Here is a 21,852-nt window from a genome sequence, read left to right as displayed (position 1 = left end):
CACATGTATGAATTACATCAAAGACTAGACACAACTGTAGTAAAGAGGAAAATGTTTATTTACAGCAAAATGAAAATCTACATTACACAGTCTAAAAACTCCAAACTACATTTGCTTTTTAAAAAAAATGCATAATGATTTTGATATGGATATCAATTCTTTTTCATTCAACATTCAGAATTTAATCAATTTACTAAGATTCATGGTGAATCTGATTACCAACAAGACAAGAAGCAATTTAAAGATGGTGTAATTTTTTGTATGCTGCAAATTGAGTGAATGAGCTACAGCACAGATGCAGCAGCGTGGGTGACACATTTGCATATAAATAGCTACTGAGAATGTTTTGTAAAAGGAGCACATCATTCCTTCACTGTTTTTGTTCTGAACAGTTTAGGTATTAAATATCTTTAACTAACCATGACTGTCAGTAGCCAAACACAAAGAAATGAGATGATAAAATTAACCAATCAGAAGTCTAGATGGCCAAAACCAGTCAGGTTCATGTTTGTTTTTACCACTGCATCAATACATCAGCCTAAATTAAAAAAAAACCAAACCTGTGCAAAGATCTTATTCTGTTTTTGTTTCTTTGAATACAGATGCAATCATTCTAAATACAGTCATAGATGAGAACATTTACTGGGCCATCTGGCATACAACCTTAAGTTTGACCAAAATCTTTGAAGGCGGACATATCACGTATACAGTATATCCTTACAGCTTCTCGACATATTAAGGCTATTAGCTAGCATGACGATGAAATCTGTATTATTTCAATAAAAAGAAGAGGAACCATGCAGGTCTACTCATGATACACATGGTAGCAAAATACCTTATGCGGAGGCAAAGGAGAAAACCAAAGCAAATAAAAAGGAGGCATCATCATCTGTAACTACAGATTAGGTGGTTTCTAATTCACCTGAACTGAACAGCTGAACTGAACGCTGTCTGAAGTTTTAGAACAGTCAAGAAAATGTTAAATGTGACATCACTTCCAGATTTTACAGACATCATTAAACATTGCATTTTTTATTCATCCCTGAATAATGTGCGTATAGATACATAACCTTTTGCTTGACAATAATAAAGTGGTATTACCTAAAAAAATACAAACCAGACCAACTGTCAGGTACATAAATGCTTGTTCGACAGCCTTTGTTTCTGCCACCACAGTGATTTCCTTAGTGTCCAATCAACAGTATGTGTGTAAACATCATCTCCACATCTCCTTTGACTGCCTGCAACAAACATGTTTCCATCTTGCCTCAAGCCTTGTGCTCAAGACAGGAAGGCAATCTGAGGAGAAACCTGATCATTCCTGCTAGAAAAAAGTTTTGTTCCTAAAGTTTGCTTTGAAATCATGTATTAGACTGGTTATTTTAACCTTTAGCACAATCTAAAACTCTGAGATATGATTTCATAAAAATACACCGTTTGATATGGTTCCTATTTCATATTTAACCAAATTAAATAGTCATCATTGTGTTTAAGAGGTAAAAAAATGCTATCTGTTCTTAAGTGCAAATGTCTGAATGAGAGAACAGTTGAGCAGCAAATAATTTTATCATCAATCACTTGGATTTAAAAGCATCAAATTCTACAGGCACTGATTCTTACAAAAACAATTCAATCACAAAAAGAAGGTTGGACAGAGCTACTTACTTAAGTGGTTTTGAGGTCATGACGCAATACACAATCTGAAAATCTCCTTCATAATTCTCCTTCGAAATGACTACAATAGTGTGAAAGTCTGACATAAAGAGTAGAAGGAAGTTGCAGAGCAGCGCTGCATACTGAGGAACAGAGTCCAAAAACAGAAATGCTTTTTACATCCTCCAACAGTTCTCAAAGGATGAGGGCAAGGCAGCACAGACTCTGTCTCTACTGTTGGTGTGTGTGTGCTCCTGTCCACATGCACATCACTGCATATGTATGCAGGTTTCTTCTAGAACCCAGTGGAGTGTACGCTGGGGATGGGGTAGAACTTGGAGATGCGGCTCTGGGTGGAGGGGTTAAGGCACTCTGACTCGCCACTCATCTTGAAGAACACTTCCTGTTCCTGCAGCTTCCTGGCAAACTCTTCCTCCAGGGCCTGATGATACACACAAAAACATGTTTGTGTTGTATAAATATTGTCAAGCTATTTCGATTTCGTTTTAATCTGGTTCCTTGTATACATGGTACTGGTAAGTGGATCAAACAACATCTCTACTAGCCTTCACCTGGTGTAAAGTTTCATAAACATGCCTGGTTACTCCACTTGGTCACAGACATTAGTGAAAATGAATATAAGGAATCATAAACACTCCCCCCTTGGGGTAATACCAGATTCTGTTTCACTATGAATATGTTTTAAGTCAATGGTCTATGTACATGTCTAGGTTAACAGACAAATGTGAAGCTTGATATTGTGATAAATAGTCAGACACTGATGCCGACAACAGAGAAAACAAGACAGTCTACAACTACGCTGGCTCTGTGAGGCTGAACATCTGTGCTAGGAGCTAAATGACATCAGCATTCTCACAAGCAAATTAGCATGGAACACAGAGCAAAGCTAAGGCTGATGGGAATCACAGCTCTGCAGATATTCTGTCATAAAAGTGTTACAGGACAAATTAAAACATCCAGTGCGTTTACATGCACAGCTTAGTCAGATTACAGCCATAGTTCAACTATGCCACTCAATCAGACAACTGCAATTATCCGAGTATACATGCCGGTGAGAAAATTGGATTATTGGGCCGGAGCATGTCATACCCCAGTACGACAGGTGGTGCTGTAGTCATTTCAACTAGTGGTAACAGAAACACCTCCGGCTGACCTCTTTACGTCACCAGCTGCCTCGACATTCAAGAAAGATAGTGTACGAAGAGTGAGACGAAGCTACATATCTGTACGCTTCGTATATGGCCGTCCTTCTACTTTCAGGTCACGGCCCCGGGGAAAAATCTCGCACCTGCGCAGAACGCAAAATCTGATCTGATCCGCTGGAGCGTATACATGCAGGAGTAATGCGACTATCAATCAATAATCTAGGTGTTTTTATTCAACTATGAGAAATCCGACCTAGTCCGAATTTAGTCAGACTAAGGTGTATACATGCATCTTAAAAATCCGATCATAGTTGGACTAACCCAGTAATTCGGTTTTCTTAAGTGTCATGTAAACGCACTGATTGACCTGATGACAGTGAAGTGATAGTAATGAATAGTAGATGATAATAGTTGGAGGATGATGAAGTTAGTCACAAGTTATGGTTGGCTGGTTGGACAACACACCATTTTGTTTTAGTATAACTCAGCTTTCACCAAATGGACTTCCACCTGGCCATAATTTGTGATGTGATGATAAACAATATTTACTTCATATTGTACCATAAAAAACACATTTTGGTATTAGCCTGAAGTGTAGTCATACAAAACATTACTTCACATGCAATCAGGTACAGCAATCTGGTACCTTCTTCCGGGGTCGTAGTTTCTCCCTCCACTCCTTCAGCTCCAAGCTATGGTCCTCATCTAACTCCTTCAGCTTCTGGGTCTCATGTTCAATCAGCAGGTGGCACTTCTCATTCTGAAACACACACAGGAGCTTAGTGCATGAAAAGTGAAGGGTTGTACATGTTACTGTGGCAAATGCTTTTTTGGGAGGCTGGGATGGTAAAGAAAAGCAGGACTACTTTTACATAATAATGGTTCATTAAATAGGTTCAAAGCTGTAGTCTGTAACTATTCTTTTGTCGTATTTGCTAAAATTGTCATTATGATCTGACAGTGGATTTTTACACAGCTGACTTGTATCTTATTCTACTGTCTGTGGCCACCCAGTGGCCCCAATTTGATTTGCAAGAGTCCATCGTCCCCAGATCAACACAACGGATCAGAGCCAAGGGGAGTGTCTGAGAAGTGTCAATAACTCTCGTGCATGCTGCTGGCAGCCCCCCTCCCAGGCGCAGTGTGTACTAGGCAGTGCCCCTCCCACAGACAGGCTTAGTGTCTGCTCTTAGCTGGTCAGGTACGTTCAAGCCCAAACTGTATACAATGGTGGAGAACAGACAACAACAACAGAGCAGAAAAATGCCCCACCATTGCATTCATGTCAGAGGTGGAGGGAGCTGCGGGATTTGTATGGACTCAAGAGTGAAACAGAGTTAGTGGCTTTTCTGCTGGACAAGTAAGGACCCCTGCTTGATATCGGTTTCATTCTATGTTTTAACCACAAGGCTAAGATGGCGGCTGTTGAAGTAATACTCGCACTGGCAGATATCACCTTACGATGTATCAGTCGAGCTACGTAGCTTATCGGTAAATCTAGCTTGTTAGCTTGTATGCTAACTCTGGTGTTTAGCTTCGTCTTTATGGCTACTGGTTAGCAAAAGTGTCTTCCAAGTGACTGGGCAGTTATAATGTCCTCTATGGGGAGGGGCTTTGAAGGCGGGGCTGCACTGCAGCAGAGAGGAAGGAGGAGGGTCCTGGGAGATTTATCATTCAAATATTTTGGCTAAGTCTACTTTTTTCTCAGAACTCCAGACTGCAGCTTTAAATTCTTGGATTATTCCTCAAAGTTAAGTTTGGCGTTTTAGTTTAACATCTACCTGTAGCTGCTGAAGCTCTCGAATGTTGGCGTCACACTGCAGCTGCAAGTCTCTCATCTGGTTTTCATGTTTCTGATGCTGGTGAAGCCTCTCATTCTTCTGCCTCTTCTCTTCCTGTGCTGCAAACTAGAAAACAAACACATCATTAGGCTTCATATTTAGTTGCTCTTCTAATAAATTTGGGCTCTCTGCATTTGATTTTCCATCAACTATATGACACAACAGGACAAATGCTGGTTTAATTTCTAGCACATTATGTTCCATATTTTCATCACCTGTTTGACCTTCTCCCTCTCCTGCTCAGGAGTGATGGCTGCTCCAGTGATGCGAAGGCTCTTTTTGAACATGGCCATGCGTGTCTTGGCCTCGCTGCGCTGAATCTTGGGCAATCGGGTTCTCTCCTGTGTCTGCTTGTTCTTCATCTCTTCAATCAGACGTTGGTTGTAGCGCTGCATCTGCTCCATTTCCTGTACAGGACGCACGCCATCAGACAAGGCTTCCAGAGCAACTTTTTTTTTTTTTTAATGCTGAACACACATCTTGATGCCATTTTTGACAGTAACATAACAAATGAGAGTAATCCTGAAGTTAAAAGAATGACAGAAGAGGTTTAAGTGTGTAAAACAACTACAAGAAAGCTCTTTCCCTCATCTAGCCCATACCTTCTCGTGTCTCTTCAGTAGCTGATGTCTTTGCATGAAGTACTGGTCTTTGAGCTGCTGTTTGAACAGCTGGTGTTTCTCCTGCAGATGGCGCTCTTCCAGCTCCCACATGGCAGCCTCTCGTGCTGTTCACAGACACACAAGTGAACAAAAGACAAAGTTGAACAATTACATTGAAGAACCATCAACAGGCTAAATGGAGGGGAATATCTCCTAAAACACAAGATTGAGCAGAAGACACAGAGACAGTTGTGAGCTGAGGTTACCTCATTAACAGGAAATGGCTGAATGCTTGAGGTACTTACGTCAACCACCAACGACTTTGCTAATGAGGTTTCAGCTTTGAAGATTTGAACCATCTATCTATCTATATTCATTCACAGTGAAAACATTTTACAAGCGCCTAAAGCACAGCTACAACCTCCTGTGACTTGGTTCAGTGAGCATTTCTGAGAAGCGTTATTTGTGCAGCTCCTGGCACATTAAGCATGGGATTAAGTCCCACAACTAACAGCCTGCTGCTCATTGCATTTTTCAGAGGGGCTGCAGTCAGTGGTCTGAGAGAATTCACCCTCCAAAGGGAGTTTGTTCACTGCTGATCTTAGTCACTACACATGGGATGTTTTGTAATATACTAAAAAAAACTGCCTTTAGTAAGAAATTAGTAGGGTTTACTTTAGAGGTCAGTTGTTTGTTGTCATTTCAGCTCTGTTTTGATCTTCACCTGCTCTGTAGCTAAATCCTCCCATATAACCAGTTGGTAGCTAATTTGGTCTGCTGCTTAGTGCCAGGCAGGTGGTATACAGTAATTTCATCAAAATTGCTGAAAACAAGGTTGATGACAGCTGGGCTGTAAACTTTAAACAATGAGCTAACAGAGGCATAAGTGACCTATAGAGCTGAGAGGATCGGCAGAGGCTGAAGCTACACAATGGGAATAAAGTAGCAGGAATTTAACAAATAAATCCAGACAGTCATTCAAATGACCTTAACTGCATGCTCATTATTTATACAAAAAAAACTAAAACGTTTATTGTTATTCATTGAATATCATATTTTTGATAATCATGGTTTTACCACGGAGAAGCTGCTGTTTGTGGTTGAGGCAGTCCCTCTCGATAGTGGCGAGTTCATGTTTATGTTGCTGGATAATTTTCTTCAGAGCGCTGTCCAGATCCTGCTGCTGCTTCTGAAGAAACTCTTGTTCCTGGATGGTTGACACAGATTATAAATGACATGAGGACAGCAGGTAAAGGTGTTAATCCAGAAATATACAATACCTTAATAATTTGAGAAAGGCAGAATAAGAGATTCATTGAATTCACACAATCAAGGACAATCAATCTCCTCTAACCGCCACGTGGTGGCTGTGGCTCAGGGGTTGAGCAAGTGTCTTATTATCGGGAGGTCGCTGGTACGATTCCCCTGGTCTACATGTCAGAGTGTCCTGATCCACCAATCATAGCATGCATGTATGTATAAATTACTGTATGTTGCTCTGGACTAAAATATAAAATAAATCAAATTAAGCCAGATAGATGTTATGAGGCCAACTGAGTGTGACTGTGTTTGCTAGCATTCAGGCTTTGTGCCAATTTAACTTCAGGTTAAGCCCGGCTTTTACTGATGAACCAGACAGTTATAAATGGCAGCAAAGACTGTTTCACCTGCTCGTTAGTCACATTAATCTGACCTACTTGGCTTACCCAACACAGAAGCTACCATTTTATATGCTGATGCAGTGCTCATTGAAACACAGTGAACATTTTCTGACTTTCTATCATCTCTATCATCTAAATGTCAACACATTACCCCACCCCACCACAAATTCTTTATGTATGCAAAAAAATTAAAAAACAGAAGGAAAAACCTCTCCTCAAGACCAAGTGGTAAGCTTCAAGTGCTGGCCATTTCCTTGTACTGTTGTGATCTATTAGTTTCTGAACTGTTGAAATTAGAGTGCTGTAAATTTGAAATTTCAACGTTGTGTGACCATATTAGAGATTTGTGATTGTATAGCCGCACATCAGGACTGATATACAGAAATAAAAGAGTACGTAGCCTTAAGAGTAATGACTTTAAGAAACACGAAAGTGGCTATATTTAGGGGTTCCATTTTCATCATGTATGGCAGCGTTGCACAACTACAAGGACTGAGTGGGTCACTCCCTGTGGATCACAGTATTTTATCCTCCTATACATTGCATAAACCTATGGTCCTCGTACTTTTCCTGGCATGCCACCCTTCAGGAACTGAAAAAAACAGTTCTTGCCCCTCACTGCACCATTTTATTTTTATCAATCATCAACAATGATAGGATGAGCCACTAAAAAAGATAAAGTAGGATTTTAGTGAAAAATAGGTCTACATGATATTTACGTTTGTTAATTTCCCTTCATAATTATTATCCAAGAGAACTGAGGTGGCTTTATTCACCGTCAGGGGGTTCCTGCCGCCCACTTGGAGAATCACTGCATGGATTTAGCCCCAGTGCAGCTAAACAGTGGTTATGCAAACACTTTTAAGGCAGATCAGAGAGGGGGGAGTGTGTACTGAAGTATCAAAACAAGCTATTATAAGTATCCCTATATAGCTATCCCATCCTTCTGATGGTCTATATGTTGGTGCTGGAAGTAAAAAGGAAATTAAATGTGATGCACTACACATGCTAACCTCTTTCTTGCGGTTTTTCAGCATGTTCTGGTACTTAGAGAGTTCTTTGTCTTGCTCTCCTTTAATGCGTTTGGCTTCATCCCTTAGCCGGTTGGTGTGTTCTTGTTCCAGCCTCTCGATGGTCTGCTTTTGCTGCCGCTCCAAATTCTCCACCTCCTGGTCGTACTGACGCTTCTTACTCTGGAGAACACACAGGGTCACACCATATCAGTGAAATAAATTATTGTGAAAGAAGGAGCAATTCTGTTCTCTCAGTGTTAAATCTTAGAGGCAATCTGAAGCAGGTTTTGAAGTGACAGACGTTTTGTAGATGTCAAATAATCAAAGTCTAAAACTGATTTTTTGTCCCTACATTGACAGGTGAAGGAGGAAATATGCAAAACTTCTGCCAAGCTGTGTTACTTATGATAAACAGGTTCATTAACTGTTCACTACACAGAAAATGAATGGCACCGCTGCTTGTGGATGTCAGACTAATGACAAATGCAGAGAATCATGTCAGCCTTCTCACAGTAACATGACAAATTTGCTACTCACTAACTGCCTGCACCCAAAGCTAACTCGTAAGAATAAGACAAGATTTTTAAGAACCACAAAATCTGTATCTTTGTTCAGTGGCAGATGAGTTATTATCTTTTGCACTTATCCCAAAAAATGTCTATTGCCATTCACCACCATACATTTTCTTTTCTGAAATGGGGTCCCCCCCCATGGCGGTCCGCCAGAAGGTGTGTGACTTTGCCTCTCCATTTTAATCTACCTTTAGCTATATGTGGAGCAAAAGCTGCCCTACACAAAAATACTTTCTCCTGAGGAAAAGCCATCAATGGGCTGTCAAGATACAAGAGATAGTTACAATGTAATTTTTAGTTTTAATGGCATGTGTGTGTCCTAGGATGAATGTTCTTGTACTTCCATCTCTGTGGGGATGTGTTTTCGACCTGAGAAGGTCATGCCTCTGTTCTTCGAAGGACTCTTTCAGGTTCAGACTTAGTTCTAGTATCTGACTTAGTTTAAGGTCAGCATTAAGTTAATGTGTGTAAGTGTATGTGTAATGTGTAGTGTGTAGTGTAATGGTTGGGGTTGGGAGATAGGGTTAGGGTTGCTTTGGGAATGGCTCTTTCAAATAGAAATATTCATTTGTTTACACTTCCAGTGCCAATGTAACAGCTGGTTCTGCCTAAGCCACATTTTCCCACATTTAGGACATTTATTTTAACAGGTTTTAACATATTGGGATTTTCACATGTAAAAAGACAAATTCTACATCTTAAAATTGTAGTTAAAATGCAGAAATGACCAGTTATATGTCAAAATGTGGTAAAATTTGTCATTTACATGTGAAAGAGCAAGTACCAGATACAAGCAAATCACCAGATTTCATGTCATGTTTTGCTTGCATATCTGGAAAGGAGGGCTGGGCGATATGGCCTAAAAATTGAATCTCAGATTTTTTTCACACCAAACTCGATTCACAATTTTAATTGATTTGTTATTTCTTCTTAAGAACAAACTTCAAATTACAAGGAAATTATTAAAAACATTTTATTTATTTGAGTGCTTTTATTTTAAACAAATTTGCCCTGGCATTGTCAACTCGCACCTTTAACATGTCGGATTGCTTGCTATTTCAAAAACAGATCAGTTTCCATATTGGGATTCATAAAGTATTAACATAACTTTCATTAAATACTTTCTTTTGCAAAAGGTGCCTTTTGTTTACAAAAAGTATTTTATATCCCTCAAGATATGTAAACTAAATTAAACATCTGCATAGTTATCATCACGTTAGTAGATATACAGGACATGAGTTGTATGCTTGCTGTCTTTTTAACATATCTTTGACCAGGAATACTTTGCAGCAGACTGTGGTTTGTTTGAGGTCTGATGCTACAAAACCAAACTAATGAGACAATGCCGTTTTAGGAACAAGCTCTTAGCTTGCTGCATATTGTGTTTGATTCTCTGTGGAAAGTCAATGCGGGGGAGGGTAGAGCCCACTATGAACTATAGGAGCCCATGGCGAGCGGCAGCGGAGCAATTTAAAGAGAAAATTGATTTTATCTTTTAAAAATCGTCCGAAACCACAAACCTCGAATTAATAGATTCTGCCAATTCATCGCCCAGCCCTACTGGAAAGTTTAATCTACATGTCAAAAAAACCTAAAAAACAAACAGAATGTATGTAATTCACATGTGAAAACATTTAGAATTTTTTGATTTATATGTGAAATAAGCCACTAATTTCCGAAAATGCCCATTTCACATATCTAATTTTACTTCAAAAGGTAAAAATGTGTGCCAATGAAAAATTCACATGTGAAAACTTGCCGATCACTCAAATGACACTCTGGTTTTAAAACAGCAAACTTAATCATACAGATGGCTGACAATTTTTAAACAAGGCATTGATTATCTGGTCTCTCAGTCATGGTTGAGTTCTCAAAGTGCACCAGATTGATGCATTTAACTTTAAAATGTGCAACATTTTCTTAGACGGTCCAAGATCCACCCACCGTAGTCTCAGAAAATCCTGTGGGAAACACTGAGTGATTTGAAAATAAAGTTAGTCTCAGCCTTGATATCTTTCACTCACTGTGGTCTCCTGTTCAAAACGCCGGTAGATCTGCTCTTTCTGCTGTTGCAGTTTGTTGCTGAGCTGCTGTTGGGCCCTCTGCTCCTCTTTCTGCAGTAGACGCAGCTCCCTCAGCTCCTGGCGCCTAAAAACATGGGGGAAGAGAGAAGACAGACAATTATGTTTTGTATGTGTCTTTATTCATACATAAACACAGGCAGGTTGTACTGTGGGGTTCCTGGTAAATGTATTTGCATACACCTGATGCCTAGGGTAAATGTAAATGAAGGCAAGTGAATACCTGAGGAATCTCATCTCCTCGTTCTTGGTATCATTGTCAGTGACGATCTTTGACGTAGTCACACTCACTTCCACTCCATCCACCATAAACTTACGAGTCTTTTTCAACGTCTTCTTCTGACGTTTGGTGTCCTGGGAAAAGAATAAACAAGAATTTATAGATGTATCTGCAGCTATGTAAGGCTATTACAGAGTTTCTAAAATTTGATTGTGTGGGCTGTGTGAGTCACCTGTATAGAAACAGATCCAGGCTCTTTTGTTTTGGACAGGAAGCTTGAGATAGACAGATTGAGGTCTACACTGCTATTATCTGCAGCTGAGCCACTCCCAGAGTCGGAGTCTCTCTCTTTGTCATCCTTTGCTCTGTCTGGAACCGTCTTCTCCTCTTCTATATCAATTTTATCCTTCTCTGTGGGTTTTTCTCCATTCTCTTCCTTTGGAACAATTCTATCTTGTTCTGGTAGTGTCAATGTCACCTTTAGATGTTTGTACTGGTCCTCCACCTCCTCAGCTGGTGTGTTTGATTCCTCCACAACGGCCACATTCTCCTGAGGAGCCTCACTGACTGAAATCTCTGTCCTGGCCTCTGTATCGGCAGGAACATCAGCTGTATCCACTTCTTTTTCATCGTCAACAGCAATCTCCAGTTGCTGCATTTCCTTAACAGGTGCCTCTGGTGAAGCCTCTGCGTCTGAGGAGGCAACATCGTCTCCTCCTTCTGGAAACTTTTCCTCCTCTGGTTTCTGTTCTTCCACTCCTTCACCAACTGGTATGTTTGAGGTCTCCTCTTTGAGCTCCCTAGCTACAGGGGCAGTGGGCTCCTCCACAAAGCTAGTGCTCACAACATGGTTGGCCACAGGGAGCTCTGCAGGTGTGGGTTTGGGCAAGGGCAGAATAGGCTCGACCTTCTCTGGGACTGACTCCAAGATGGAGGGAGATAGGGGTATCTTCTCATCCTCTGAACTGGCAACACTGGCATCAGAGGGAGCTCGTTTGTGGCCCTGAAGAGGAAGAAGTGACAGTAAAAGAAGTTAATAATGTTGGTTTCTCCAAATAAGATTAAACAGTAAACAAATTAATTGTTAGTATTAGCTCTAATTATTATATATAAAATACTTTACTGGAAAGTACTAATTACTCAATTACTGGATCATGAATGCAGTATTGCTGCATCGAGGGCTGCAGATTTAATCAAAATATAATGGAAATCCAATCATGGCAATATACAAACTGCAAAAGTTGCCATTTTTTGATAAAGGTCAATGTGTGACCAAACAGCATTGTAATGAAGCACTGTAGTGCTGCAGAGATGTCCTGGCCTACAAATGATGTTATCCACTTGAAACAAAAACATACAGACCCTAACAAATGTCACATCATCAGGATTAGAATTGTTCACTTTTAAATGATCATTTCCACTAATCATGAATCATATACCAATGATATACCAATCATATACCATTTCTCAAATGATTGATTGTTCATTTTAATCCTCAATCAAAATTTCTCAGAGCCTAGGGAGACGTATTCAAATTGCTTGATTTGGTACAGCCAACAGTCTATAGAATTAATGAGGAAGATAGTTGCTAATTAATTAAATTAGAATTGTCAATTGATTAGTCATTAATCATTTCACCTCTAAAATAAAATTGTACGTTTTTCGCAATGTTATCATGTTACCAGAACAGGTGAATGTATAATGTGCATCTGAAAATTCAGTATGCTCCACTTCATTAAAACAAACTATAAAAAAATTTTAAAAATGCTTAATGCTAGCTTTCTCCCCCTCAAACATGCAAACTCCACTGGTAAATCTTATGAAAACTAATTTTTGTTTACACACCAGATGTGCTTCTGTCTCTTCCTCCTCTTCCTCCTCTTTGTGCTCTTCAATTTCCTCGGTGACTTCAGCCTTCGCTTCAGCTATGAGCTCCCTCACTGGCCTGTTGTCTGACACGCTGGACACAAAAGAATGCTGTACAAAAAACAAAAAGTAACATGATTAGAAATCAAGTTTATATCTATATATTAACAGCCAGTATAGAACACATGTTAACTCAACATTTACCTGCTGCAATAAAAGCCCTTCAAGCATGAAGCAAAGACAACTAGTCCCATAGATTTTGAGATATATTGAGAAATTGTTTACGGTTTAACAGGCTACACAAGAAAGTGTGACACACGCACATCCACCAAACGCATATTAAACAATACTCATACTTCAAACTTTCTTTGCTACATCCATTTGTCACCTGTCTTGTTATTATACAAAAAATACATCTAAACAGCCTCACCTTCTTTGGCTTAGAAATCTGCTGCATATACTCTATGGCTGGCCCAAGAATATGCAGTTTCTTTGCTATCAAAACCTTCATCGGTGGCAGTCCGCTATTTTGAATTTTTAAGCCCATTGAGTCTTCCTCTGCGTAGAACAATCCTTTAGCAGAAGTCTATTCTCTGTGTGTGTGTGAATGTCTCCTTAGTGCTTCTCTCTTGCTAAGTGGCTCTGACTTGGAGAGCACCTTAAACCCTTTGGAAAAAGAAAAGCCTGTACTGCTGACGTCAGCTCAAGCGCAGAAGGATGAGTGTCTTGCCAGGACACACAGTTCAGTACCTGACAGCAAGTACGTAAACAGATGTCGTCTAGGACTGTGCTGCTAACACTCTGAATGGCAGGTGGTAAATGGGTATGGGATGGGGAACGAGGATTATGACTTGATTTAAGTGGCCAGGTACGGGGCTGGGCCAATTGATAGACAGTAAAACAGGAGTTCAGAACTTGAGTGTGAATGCTCAAGACAAAGGTACCTGTAGCAGTTGTGCTGCACTCCATCTGTTGTCCACATGCTTGTCCAGACACCGTTTTAAGAAATCATTGAATTCTGGGGACCTTACAGTTAGAAAGACAATAAGAAAGAAATAAGACTTGATTATGGTCTTGTACTATTACAATATACAACACAATATATACAATACACAATATATTGCTATACATCATGGATCTCTGCATATTATAAGTGCCATGAAAACATGACAGCAAAACATTTACTGAGTAATCCAAAACTAAGGCATGCTCAGTCAACCCAGTGACCTCAAGGTATCTTCTCACTCATTCCAGACAGGCTGATAATCAGGATCAAAATCAGAATCAGAACACTTTAATAATTCCTGGGGGAAAATTGTTTTTGTTCCAGATGCTCCATGCAAAGTACAAATAGAAATATAGCATGAATAAATGGAGATTTCATGCTGAGATTCACGCTGTGACTCACCAGCGTGACGGCTGCATCAGGGTAGGAGGATCCGACTTTGCTATTTTCAGCAGGACTCTCATTGGGTTCATCTCATGATTGGGTGGCTCAATCTGCCCCAGCTCAATCAAGGTGACCCCAAGTGACCAGATATCAGCCTTGTAGTCGTATGGACGATCCTTGGACGTCTCGCACATCACCACCTCTGGGGCCATCCTGGAGGAATCAAGTTTGTGGTTGATTATTGTGTTTAGTGCAAGAAAGGCAAAAAGAATATTGAGAGTATATGTTATCAATTTGAAAAAAAAAAATAAATAAAATAAAGTGGACAAGAAGTGTTTTTATGTTATTTTCTATATTTCACTCACCAGTAAGGTGTTCCAATGAAAGAGTCTCTCCTCTGTAGTGTTTTGGTGTTTTTGGCAGACACACCAAAATCAGCTGGAAGACATGTGATTCAATACAAACCAGAAATTAGCCAGAAGAACACCACTGTCATTATTTAATTTCTACATGTAGACATACAAATCTAACAAGTACAAAATGATTAACTCTTCTATTGAGTGGCACAATTTTTATACTCATCAGTGCATGAAATTAACAAAATATAACACAGAACCCTTATGCTGTTATGACACTCTTCTCACATCTGCATGATGACATCATGCCTTGTTTGAATAACAGCTCATCAGTGTCCTGGCAGGGAGTGTGTAATGTCACTGGACAAAATGCTTGCTGTGTGTTATCTTCCTGAGCTTGTTTCAGTCACCAGCAGTGACTCATACCCCTCTAAACAAGCTATGCTACTGGATCTGCAACGGACATATGTTTATGTACACACTGAGCAGCGGCACTAAACAATTGCTGTTGTGCAACGCTGCAATCATTAATCAATTAGCTGCCAACTATCAAATAAATTACAAACCATTTTGATAATCGACTTAATTGTTAATTGTTGAGTAATTTATTCAGAAAAAAACACCCTCCAATTTCAGCCTCTTAAATGTGAGTATTTTCAGGTTTCTTTATTCCTCTATGACATCTATTATTATATCCATTATCTGTAACCGCTTATCCTTTGCAGGGTGGGTGCAGGAAACTGGGCGAGCAGTAGGGAACACTCCGGAGTTCCACACAGGGCTGACATTTAGGAACAAACCATTTATGCTGACAATCACACCTATGGACAATTTAGAGCTACCAATTAACCTCACTTGCATGTCTTTGAATTGTGGAAGGAAGCTGGAGTACCAAGAGAGAACAAGAGAGTTTTATTCTCAGATAAATCAACAATAATAATAATCATTAGCTGCAGCTCGACTTCTGCTGCTAAGTCACCCATTCATGTTGCCATCTCTGCAATTGCCATGCTACAGTAAGAATAAGTCAGAGGGAATTCATTCATTCACCGATTTCACAGATCAAAGTCAGCACACTTATCACAAAGAAATTTACCTATATGGTCTATTAAAACATTTGTTAAATACATTGTGTGGCTCTTGAAGGAGCTTTCCAAAGTCTGAGAAAGTCCTGAGAAAAAATAACTCTGATGATGTCATTGTGGGTGGAAGGACAGACATGAGTGGGTGGAAGGAAGACACTATGTGAGATGAAAGGGACACATGCATATCAGCATTTTAACAAGAACAGGAAGTTAGCATTCGGTTATCCCACTTAAAAAACTGTTTGAGCTACAGCAGAAGTGGAGGCACACAACTCATTTAAGGTACTTTATAACCCTTGGCATACGATGCTGCACTTTGCATCAAAATTTGTACTCCTCCTGTACGTCACAACTAGATGTGAACACACAGACATATTTTATTCAGTGTGAATTTCTGATCTCCAATGTTCATTATGAATACAGAAATTACAGAAAAAAGCACCTCTTTTATCAGAACCTGCCTGACAGCATAATAGTTAGCTAATAGTTTATAGAGATATATAGATAAAATACCAGATGATACCTCGACACAATACAGTTTCTCTGTTAGACTGACCCGTGTCTGTGAACAAACACCCCACTTAGATGACTAAACCGAGTGCTGTGTCTGAGCTGCATGTGTGTGTGTGGCTCAAAGTGACTATAAATGTATGGTATCACTATATAGTGCATTCCTGCACCATTTCCAGCACTTTAACAATAAGACACATGAAATAAAAAGTTTGCATGGAGCCTTTTTGGTTATGGAAAAACATTCCATGACTAAGCGTACAGTTTTCTCCACTCATCCCTCAGGCAAAGCCATGGAAGCAGCTATGGACTGAAGTCACACTCATACAAACTGTTGATATTAGACATGAAGACATAGACTGTAGACATAGGAGACATAAAGACATAGACTGTAGCTACCCTGTCTGGAAAAATGGTGTACTTTCTAGTGTTTTCTGCAGGATTTGACTTCAGCCTTACCCAGCTTGACGTCACCGTCCAGTGTGAGGAGGATGTTGCCAGCCTTCAGGTCTCTGTGTATGATATTGTTGTCGTGGAGGTAGACAAGGGCCTGCAAAGTCTGCTTACACACCACCCTGATCTGAGGCTCCGTCAGGGGTCTCTCCAGTTCTGCAGGGTCACACAAATGCATGAAATCAAAAGCAACGTAATATATGGTAGGAAGGATTATGCTACATATTGCTACGCTACAGTGTATTGGGTAATAAAGAATGTGATATGTTGGTGGTCTATATAGGACTTTTGGTGTCTTAATTCAGTTCAATGCAAATAACTGAACAGTTTCCCTTGTGATGTAACAACCTGTATGCAAAGTGGAAATGCTGACTCACCTAGCATGACTGCATCAACAGCCCCTCCTGCACAGAACTCTATGAGGATCTACCAACAACAGGGGGAAAAAGGGAACAGAGTCAATGTGTTTTTCAACATTTGCAACACAGGTATTTGTTTATGTAAAACAGCATGCAACTAGAGTTGCAATGCTTGGTGATTTTCACAGTACCAGAGCCACATCAGGAACGATCACAGTATATGGTATTACAGAACTATTACTTACTATAACCCTTGAAAGAATGAAAACATAAAGTTTTATTTGGTTGAACATGTGCTTTATTTTAATCTATTACTATGTCCTGACATACATAAATTTCATATAATCTTGAACTCTATTGTTAATAAAGACTGATATGGAAGTGCATCTCACAAAAATCTTGTCTTTATTAAGTTTTCATGATTTAGAGATTAGCATGAGCTATGCTACACTCATTTCACACAGAGGTAAGTGCAGACCATTCATGAGGCTATAATGCTCAGGTTGGACACAGTGACCCCTCAGATTTATTGTGATGGTCTGGATTGTTCTCAAGTTCAGAGAGAAATGCTTTCCTCCATGTAATATGCTCAAATACGCATTATATATGTACTGAATCATCATCATCATCACCCCGTCACATATAGAACAATACCTACTCACTTGGCTAAGGCAATATGAGAATGAACCTCCACCCAACCTGTGTGAATGAAACTCTGAGACCTTAAAGGCATTTAGAGGCTTTCAGTATGGCTGTTGACTTAATAGGATTGGCCCAGTTGGGGCCACATGGTGGAAAAGGTTTCACACATCTGCGAGGTAGCTAGCCAGCTATATTGCCAGATCTTAGGCCTTATTCTGTAAATAGGATTAAAGTTTCTATGGACACAGCAGCTGAGGCAGGGGTGAACATGATTATGGCATTAAGTTAAATAAAGCATCTGGAGGGGTGCCTTTATTAAGCTTGCACACAAGGCTAGCCCTATGGCATGAAGTAAACCCACTCGTCTACACTGAGATTTGAGGAACATTTGGTCAAATGTCACACATAAAGGAAGAGGAAGTAAAGCCACAATTCTGCAATCTTGCAACCATTGAGAAATTAACTGTGGCTGATATGTTGGTTAAGGCCCTAGCCTGTATATAAAATGACAAGTAACAAAATCTTCAAAGGGTTTATTTCCTAAAAAAGACTCATTCCAACTGTTAACCAAGGTTCAATGCTATTCCATTATTCAGCCAAGCTTTTCAAGACTGTTCTACTTACAACAAAAAAGCCCTTACAAGACATACAATGCCTCAAGTCTCAGAGAGGTCTTGGCTATTCACCACGCACACCAGTCTAGTGTTTCTCTGTAGGCGTGCTGTTGTTTTAGTGGCACTGCTGATGTACAATGGCCCCCACAGTGGTTTTTCATAGTGGCAGCAAGCAGAGAGGAACCACAGGCCAGGGCTTTGGCTTCCTCCTCCTACTTGTTTATTTCACAGACAAATACATGGAGAATTGTGCATCCACATATTTTCTAATGCCTTCATGTGGTACAGAGAGGGAGGCTGTGAGTATGTATGATCTCACCTACTTGTTCTAGGGCTTAAAAGATGAAAACAACAACACCATAGTCCAGAGACTGTTGCTGTGCAACTGGGATTGTAGCGTAACACAGCAATATAGAAACAAGGGGTATACAAACAGGTGACAGTATTTAGTAAGCAGATATGAAGTAAGCCACCTCCCAACCCTCCTGTCGAATAAAGCCTTTCATCTCCAGGAGGAAATGTCCTGGACACTCTCTCCTCTTTGCACGAACAGGTGCCACACAAACCAAGATAAAAATCAACAGACTACCTCAGTCAGGTCGTGGCCATTGTTTAGAGGACAATGGGGAGGAAAGGGCTGAGCATTCAATGAAAGCACTAGAATCAAATACTCAGGTAATCATGAGAGTTTCTAATGACCTCACTGGCTCTTTGGATGCCTGTATATTGACTCACATGAGCCAAATCAGAGTAATTACTATGAAGTTCTTAACCCTGAATGTACATGCCGCTTCTAGTTCAACAAAATACATTTGAGTCTTTGGCATCAAGTGGAAAAACAGCCATTGCTTATCATAAGTGGTTTGAAAAATGTGGGACACCACGGACATAACAGATTTAATTAATTTTTAATATTTTCGTTTTAAGAGCACACACGCCAGGTGATTGAGTAAAGACACAGGACCACACACTTGGTAATTATACCAACATTTTTAGAGTGGCAATAACAGGGACTTGACATCTCACAGAAAAGTGTATAATGTAGGGATGGGAATCACAGATTATCTCACAATCTGACATTACTCATGATGTAACATGACAGTATTACAAGGAGACAGCGATTCTGAATTCTGAGTTTGTGTTGAAAGGAATAGTCAGACTAGAAGTTTTGAAAGATACCAAAACTTTTTTTTTTAAAAGTGAAAGAAAAATGTGACTTCTGTGACAAACGAAAGGCACTGAAATGAGTTTATATCAAAAGTGGATGGATTATGAACCTGAATGATGATTAACCAGCTCTATATGGAGGAAGTTGTTGTGGCTCATATGAACTTTGCCCTCAAATTCTGATACCAAGATATAAAGTAGAAAAAATATATTATACTGTATATACTGCAATAAATTTGCAGTAACAGTTAAATTATGGACTATAATAAGATAAAATTGTAAGGCCCACACTGAGCCCATAATACCATTATGATAACAACGGGTAAACAGGGCCTTAAAAGACTTTCTTCTGTTCTTCTTCTTCGGTTTTATAGCGCTGATTTACTGTGGGAGGAGATTTACTTTTACAATCACATTCAGTTTTGTTTTAGGCTGCTCAAATTGCATTGCTAAAAACATTTGCTGGATACTCAATTTTTCAAGATTGGTCTTGATTGTTGTTTCGGAAAAGAACAGAATGAATAGAAGAAAAATTTGCTAAATCAAATTGCTGTATTAGGTCCATATTTACCCCTGCTTAGTAACAAGAACAAACATGGTGACACTGTCACTCCAGAGAGCATATCCTTCTACTCACCCAGAGTTTGCTCTCATAATAGAAAGCGTCAAGCAGTTTGACAATATTTGGGTGGTCGCAGGAGGCCAAAATGTCGATCTCCACCATGTAGTCCTCCAGCTCTTCCTCTGTCTTAGTGTCAATAACTTTGGCTGCAGCTAGGATGCCCGTCTGTTTGTTCTGAGCCTGTAGGATGAGAATATCATTAGACTGTTGGATGGAAAAGGAGCATTTTTCACTTTACATTACACTTTACGTGGTCAAGTTCAAAAAAAGTTTGTTCTCTTTTTAAAGCTCTAGATGAACACATGTTATCTCAAAGTCTTTTAGAAATGTGGTCTATGCCGGACCTGAAGTTGTCTTGACCCCAGACCTGCAACAAGCACCTCTGACAGCTATTAAGAGGATCTAAAAACAGCAAATAAACACCCTCTGCTCTGCTGAGAGTAAGTCAGCAGAACACAAGACATGCCTAGTCGAAGTGGAAATTTCTCCTGTTTGTTTTGGCTTCTCTGCGGGCAGGATGTGCTTGATGAAGTCGCGGCTGCGATATGGGATGCAACCACTTCCTGGTGGCCTGCCCGTGTTCTGTGGTCAGCCATACATGCCATTTCAAAAATAATCCTCAATAATATAAACCCCCATAATATATTTAACAGTGCTAAAGCAGTTACCTAGCACTTCACTATACATCCATACAGTGTAGCCTATCCCAATAATGAATCAGTGCCATGAGGCAGTGCAACTGGTGTGGCCCACAGCCTAGACATACAAACATAACACTGCAATTTACTATTTCTAGATCTCCTTCAGTTTGACTCTAGTGCCACTGCCAGTAGGACAAAAATAAACTGCTTCAATGATGATAAAGGATCTCTATTGGTACTTTCCCCTTTCTTGAACAGCAGGTCTAGTTACTGTTGGAATGCTTTGAAATTGGCAACCTGTGACTAAATGATTGTGCAAGAAGATTAGGCTTGATTAAAGTTTGATGCAAAGTAATGCTGACATGAAATCTTGGCTCAGGCAACTATTTTAGTGTCCAAAAACAGCATATAAATAGCAACAAAGAAGAAAACAGAGAATGTAAACAACATAGTTAGCCACAGATTTCCTGGTATTAGACTTGGTAGAGCCTTCTTGTGTGATACAATTTACTGCCACTCATGCAAATAAGGCCTCTAGCTCCACTTATGCATTAGGGTCAAGCCAAACAATGGCACTATTAAATTGATGACAAGGGGTTATTTTGAGATTGAGTCAGCTAATCTGAAAATGTTAGCGGGGGAATTATTTGGCTGATATGTAAAAGTTTCTACAGCTGAAGAGCAGATATGTCACAGAGATCACCCACCAGCATCAATGTCAAGTCTGTGGCAGCTTTTATCGGCATGTACATGACTCAAATTTAAAAATACACAAAAAAACAAGCATGTTGGGTAAATGTAGAGAGGTACCCCAGCAATCCTATAGGACACCACCTCTGTCTCTCAGGCTAGTGTATTGGGCTGAAGGTGGTGGGTGGGTCAGAGCAAGAGTGAAGTGTCACTGCTGGCTGGTTGTGTCAATTATATGAGGGCTGAGGGGTACAGAGAAGCTCCAAAAGTCTCCCATCTTATACAAACAAGTCTGCCACAACAAAGCAGATAAAGGGTCTCTGATGAAGATATTACTTACCTTGAAGACTTTTCCAAAGGCTCCATCCCCCAATTCACCGATCATGTCCCATATTTCCTCTGGGTTTTCATCTCTGCGGACGTGTTCATACTGTTTCTTCTTCTTCTCAGCTCCCAATTTAAATATTTTACGGAAATTAAAAAATGACATGATGAATCCTGGGTCATTCAACCAACGTAGAAAGTTGACAATGGAATTTTCCCTGAACACTTTACTTTAGCATAAGTCTTTGGAGTTAGCATATGTGTCCCGTTAGCTACAACTATCCGCTTGTTCAATAAAGCGTTTAACTGTTAGCTTTCATAACA

At 39.8% G+C, this 21,852-nt stretch overlaps 1 protein-coding gene across 1 annotated transcript; it reads right to left on the bottom strand.

Moving 5' to 3' along the window:
- Positions 1-35: 35 nt before the first annotated feature.
- Positions 36-21,730, bottom strand: slkb (STE20-like kinase b). The gene is made up of 18 exons (XM_037096535.1): positions 21,545-21,730; positions 19,889-20,053; positions 16,847-16,895; positions 16,476-16,625; positions 14,431-14,503; positions 14,084-14,278; positions 13,620-13,701; positions 12,655-12,786; positions 11,042-11,812; positions 10,813-10,943; positions 10,533-10,656; positions 7,937-8,116; positions 6,340-6,469; positions 5,263-5,387; positions 4,876-5,067; positions 4,601-4,726; positions 3,466-3,579; positions 36-2,095 (listed from the first exon to the last, which is right to left on the bottom strand). Exons 1-18 carry the CDS (start codon positions 21,692-21,694, stop codon positions 1,949-1,951), a joined length of 3,036 nt encoding a protein of 1,011 aa, XP_036952430.1. The 5' UTR covers positions 21,695-21,730; the 3' UTR covers positions 36-1,948.
- Between the last annotated feature and the right edge of the window lie 122 nt (positions 21,731-21,852).

This window comes from Acanthopagrus latus, chromosome 1 (genome assembly GCF_904848185.1).
Source record: "Acanthopagrus latus isolate v.2019 chromosome 1, fAcaLat1.1, whole genome shotgun sequence".
NCBI classification, from domain to species: Eukaryota; Metazoa; Chordata; class Actinopteri; order Spariformes; family Sparidae; genus Acanthopagrus; species Acanthopagrus latus.
The sequence above is the reverse complement of the archived record's forward strand: the minus strand, read 5'-3'. Positions and strand labels throughout refer to the sequence as shown.

Coding starts and splice junctions, on each gene's coding strand:
- slkb (XM_037096535.1), bottom strand. CDS start 21,694: ATGTCATTTTTTAATTTCCGTAAAATATTTAAATTGGGAGCTGAGAAG. Junction 14,504..16,475: donor GGACGGTGACGTCAAGCTGG/GTAAGGCTGAAG, acceptor CATGTCTTCCAG/CTGATTTTGGTGTGTCTGCC. Junction 10,944..11,041: donor CTGGATCTGTTTCTATACAG/GTGACTCACACA, acceptor TTCTTTTCCCAG/GACACCAAACGTCAGAAGAA.